The sequence below is a fragment of the Branchiostoma belcheri genome, unplaced genomic scaffold (genome assembly GCF_001625305.1).
Source record: "Branchiostoma belcheri isolate BF01 breed outbred unplaced genomic scaffold, Haploidv18h27 scaffold59, whole genome shotgun sequence".
Classification (NCBI taxonomy): Eukaryota; Metazoa; Chordata; class Leptocardii; order Amphioxiformes; family Branchiostomatidae; genus Branchiostoma; species Branchiostoma belcheri.
In genome coordinates, this window is record NW_017804231.1 from 745,662 (window position 1) to 751,125 (window position 5,464).

Here is a 5,464-nt window from a genome sequence, read left to right on the forward strand (position 1 = left end):
CCCATTTTTTTGCCTTTTAATTTCTCTATACATGTATATGCATCTGTTCCTACAAAAATGACAAACGGCTGAATTCTGCTGTGGCAGACACCCAGTGCAGGATTACAGGATTATCAGGACAACGTTGGGTTGGCTGGTCACAATAAATGTACATGAAAGTGTTTTGAGTGAGAATAAACAAAACAGTAGTTTGTTGGGCTAGACCATGGGAAGCTAAAGAGTATGCATTTGCTTTGCAAATGTAACCTTTCTAGTTAATCAAAAAATCACAATGCCAGTTCTGTGGAGATCCAAATAAGATGTAACAGCATGATAAGCCTGTTTGCATTCTCACGGTAACAGTATCTCTTTAAATTCTGAAATTGTAGTAGACACTGACATAGATTACCATAAAGACAAGAAACGCTATTGGATAGGCGATCCTTGCAACCCGTTCGATCGCTTCAGCATAGTATCGACCCGAGCGTTGTCTCTTGGCAGTAGGTTGCTGCCCTGAGTCAGTAGTACTGTTAGGTTGCAGCCTGGAGTCAGTAGTATTTGGTTGCTGTCTGGAATCAGTAGAATTTGATTCATTTGTAGAGGATGGCGACGTTGGCTTTAGGACCTTCTGCAAAAACAAAGCAAAACAGAGAAATAGTAGAAAACCTACCATAATTTTTTTTTGAAATCAGTTGTCACTCTGCATGCAATGCAATACATCTAAACGTTGAAATGTCGTGTTATTCCGCCAGGGCGACTTGCCATATAAGTTTATGTTATCTTTATGTTGATGAATTGGCACTGACATGGTTGGTCAACAGAATGGATACATTGACTTCTGTGGTATTTGGGCAATGAGTAACCCTTCTAAAGACCAGGTAATTATATTTACACTTGATGAAAGCTCTATATCCAGATAAAGCTTACCCTTTTTAACTCTTATGTATAAATATACTGCTTTGACTGAAGTCTGGATATTTATATGGACACATTCATTCATTTTGTTACCTTTAGGTGTTTCCACCTTTTAATGTAACTGATCACAGCATATTCAACCAGAGCAGAGAAGACGAAGAGCTGACACACGGAGACCCAGATGTCCACGGCTCGGATGTAAGACACTTCTGGTATGCGGGAGGTTTGGGCGCTCTGTAAGGTAAACAGAAAATATCACAATTATATTAAGGTAAAGCATTGCAAAGCAAACGCACAATGTTTACCTTCGCATGATAATATAATATACCAGGGCTTTAGCCAGCTCGAAATTTTTACCGTCAACCCCAGGTCAACCCAATTCGCGAAAAAAAACACCGTCAACGTGAAAAAAAATTCCGTCAATGATTACTTTGCCTTTACGATCCGGTGATCCACATCACGCCCTCCCGCACACTTCATGCATTCAGTGTTCAAAATACCCGTCAAGATTGTAGTATATTAAATATACTACAGAAAATAAATATCTCAAACAGAGAGAATTCCCATTCAACAACTAATGATTAAATTACATTTAAAGAAAGAAAGAAAGATATTCTATCAATCAAGTTTGGCAACGACGAAGGTAGAAGGTCAAATATGGCCGAAATTAGATGTGTTTTTTTTATACTACATTTAAAACTAGGCAAAGATGTAAGTCACTTTGAGTGGAGGGGAACTTACCTGTGTGATGATCGTCAGCACCGTGGTCACCCCCAGAGACACTCTGGCGGGAGGAGAGTCCATGTCCAACCAGAAGTTGATCCACCCCATGAAGACGATAAAAAAACACGGCATGTAGGTCTGCAGCAGGTGGTACCTCAGGCGCCGAACCAGGGTAAACCGCATCTCACCGGTAGTGAAGGTATGTATGTCTGTCGCTGCCAATAAGTATGGCAATATCAAATACCAAACACATAAATCCAAACTTTACGTCGATAAAGGATAGACATCTCGGTAAGATACGCCAACAAAAAAAGTTACTCAAGCAACAAAATCATATCCAGTTGCTTGAGAACTGTTTTTGGCAAACTTTACGCTATTTAGAAACATAGAAAGATTTTCAAGGGCATAACTTGCACAATGGTGCTTACGGTTGATTTTCGTCATTTCACAGTCCTCGGCAACACTTGTACTGCAATTACCGAAATAATGGTTACACCGGAGACATCCCTCTTCAGACTCAGGACAGTGCCGTAAGCATCCTTCTGCGCCGTTAAAATCGCATCTTTCCGACTGGTAGATGCAACGAACATCTGGGGCCAAGCAAAATGTTAGTCAAAACTGTATGAAATGTTTTGGAAAACGATGATAATCGAACGTGTATGAAGGTTACTCATCCAGGAATATATAGATCTTTATAAATCTGTACAACTAGATTGATACGAGTTTTTGTAAGACGTTTTTACAAAGCCTCTAGCTCTACCAGGCTTCAAGAAGTGACTGGAATTAGTAGAAATTGGCCATTTAGACAGATGATATGCCAGGAGAGTTGGTCCGCGCTACGAGAACAGTTTGCCGCTCCCGAAGCCTACTAGAGGTTAGTTTTGATCACCATCTAGTGGTCTTCATCAGTGACAATCCTACTACGTTTTTGTAATGCAAACATAGTTGTGTTGAGTTAATGATCAAAGCAATCAAGCACCTTCAACACATTGCCAACACTTCTTCAAGTATTCTTTAGCTGTCCAATCACCCTCATCCTCTCAGCTAGTGTGTATTCAATTGGCACTTGAGTAATGCTGAGAGTAATTCTTACAACAATACATTATTCACTTCACCTTTTTCAAGGTAGGAGTTCGTATAGGCGAGCATCTCCAACACCTCCAGCCTTAGCTGTGAGTGTACTCCAGGCAGGCGTAAGATGACTGCCGACTTGGCAAATCCGCGATCAAGTGCAGGAGGCACACCCCATCGAAACCGTAAGTTGCCACCTACTACACAAAATGGGCTCAGTGGATGAATAACATTATCGTGCAATCATAGAGGCTGTTGTTACATCTAATGCCCCTGACAAACTACATTCAAGAATTTGCCGCCACTTCTGCACATAATGGAAACATATGGTCTTGAATCCGAGAATGGCTGTTAAAAATCAGAATGCATTCATTTTGGCATAACTAAAATCGCAACAAATCTTACATGTATTTACATGCATTTAGTCTTTGACGTCATGCGCATTGATTCATTTTGCATTTTGTAAATGGATATGTTTCCAATATTCATAATTCATACCTAAATGTATGAATAACCTGCAGGTCTGAGTGTCCATCGGATACGCATGTAGATCCATGAGACAGTGCACCTTGGCATCGACCCTGCGGAAAGGTAGGAAACGCACAACGTTTTGCTCCACTGTCTTCTTTTGATGACTGTCAATTCATAATTCAATTGCAACTACTTATTGCTGCACTATACGCGTATAGCTTTATGGCAGATCATCTCCAACCTTTTGATTTGCCTTAGGCATGAAACTTAGACATCTACATATTTTTACGATAATTAATTCTTTCAATAGTGTATTTGTGTGTGTGTGTGATAACATGATAACTCGAGGATGCTTAGATGGACGTCGACTATCTTAGGTGACATTTGGTAGGTGGGTATGTCTTGTTGAGGCAGTGAAATGATTAGATTTTGGGGCCCCTGGCGGCTTGTTGTGTACTGCAGAGGAACTTCTGGTTGAAAAATTTCGTGATCACGACATTTACATTGTGGGTACCTCTTCTTCTCGGGAACGTTACATACATTTGGGCCCCCAAGCAGCCTGTTAGGGAACTGCATGGGCGGTAGTTTAAAACTCTTTGAATAGAAGGAGGATAACCAGTTTACGGACTTCTGTTATGTAGGTAGCTTTGTACAGATCATTAATCACAGGTTATATTTATGAGGCAGTTTAAATGCTTCATAATGTACAATAAAGAAGATAGACCACAGACGCTGACATCATTTTAACATGACTTCCCTTTAATGATGATTTCGCAACAGGTTACAAATAGCACCAGATAACACTGCACGCAGCAAGGGTCACACCTGTGAGATACGAGATTTCCACCTCAGCACACAAACCGGGGACAGCCTTGTCAGAAAGGTCTGGTCATGGTCAAACCATTGGTATAAAAACAATCAGTAGCAGTTTCAGATAAAATATCACATTTAAATTATTACCAGGATTTTACAGTCTTCCTATACGTCTTTTCATTTTCATACATTATCATTTCATTATCATATCATTTTCATACATTCAATTTACATTTTGATTTTTACATATTCGTTTTGTTCAACACCTTATCGTCGATTTCTATCAAACACACGCAAATGTACTACTAGTATATTAGATAACTCACATTTTCTCAGTTCTTCGAGCTTTGACAGCGGCAGAAATTGTCACATATATAGAAGCTTATCAGTGAGACCTAATGCCTTCATTTTATGTACCAGCTATTCTTTGTTTAAAGACATACAAGAGATAATACACAACGGCGGTGTACAGATGAGTAGATAACAGGGTAGTCTGGATCAATTTATGCAAATTTATGCAAATTTATGCAAATTTATTCATAGATGCAAATTTATGCAGGTGCGCGGGAAATTTGAATTTTATACAAATTTATGCAAATTTTGGTAATTTATGCAAATTTATGCAAATTTTGTAATTTTAATGACTGCGTTGATTTATTAATAACTGAAATATTAATGTGCAATTATGAATTAATTTATGTATATCTTAATATGATATATTATGAGGGTGTCATGACGTCAATGGAGGGAGGTCAGATAAAGGTCAATGTGCACTTTTGAACCCGGTTACCTGGGAAACCTGTTGTCACGGCAACGATTTTTGAAGGATGACACCACGCCTACCGATATTGTTACTGTGACAGTAAGCTATTCAACATGACAGCGGGACCGTCGGGATTGCATCGTGAAGTGGGGGGCGTGGTTAAAGTCAACGTCTGTAGTAGCTGATTGGCCGCAAGGTGTCGTGATTTGTGGATCCGAAGTAGTCGATTGGCGTGCATGTACTTTGCATGTGAAGTAGGTGACGTACTTCACGGCGATTGGTGGAAGGTCTGCGAGTCTTGGTCAGAAACCTGTATAAAGTGGCAGCAGAAACTGGCGAGAAACCAGTCCCTCTTGCGGAGACAAAACTGCGTCGAAGTCGGTCGGTAGCGAACAAAAATAAGCCTGAAATGCCATGGCACATCAGGAGAAAAAGCAGCAGCAGAAGCGCAAGTCTTCACTGGTGTGTGTTTGTGTGTCTGCATCTATTTATACATATATCGATATAAATGTGTTGCTCCGGAGTAAAATATTACTCCGGAGTAAGTATTTTTGGAGTAAGATATTACTCCGGAGTAACTATATTACTCCGGAGTAAATATTACTCCGTTTTGGAGTAAAACTTTTACTCCGGAGTAAGTTTATTTGTAGCAAGTAGCAAGTTTATTTGTCATGCATGGTTGTCCGTATCGTGTATTGTCACATGCATGATGTAAAGATATATATATCG

The 5,464-nt window shown here is 39.7% G+C and overlaps 1 protein-coding gene across 1 annotated transcript in view; it reads right to left on the reverse strand.

The window, feature by feature from the left end:
• Positions 1-257: 257 nt before the first annotated feature.
• The window catches only part of LOC109482031 (glycine receptor subunit alpha-1-like), a 14,207-nt gene continuing 9,000 nt past the window's right edge, over positions 258-5,464 (reverse strand). The window contains exons 2-6 of the mRNA XM_019784682.1: positions 3,187-3,269; positions 2,733-2,885; positions 1,636-1,832; positions 988-1,128; positions 258-607 (exon numbers count right to left, since the gene is read on the reverse strand). Of these exons, the coding sequence (XP_019640241.1) occupies positions 350-607; positions 988-1,128; positions 1,636-1,832; positions 2,733-2,885; positions 3,187-3,269 (832 nt within the window). The 3' untranslated portion in view covers positions 258-349. The remainder of the gene's footprint in view (positions 608-987; positions 1,129-1,635; positions 1,833-2,732; positions 2,886-3,186; positions 3,270-5,464) is intronic.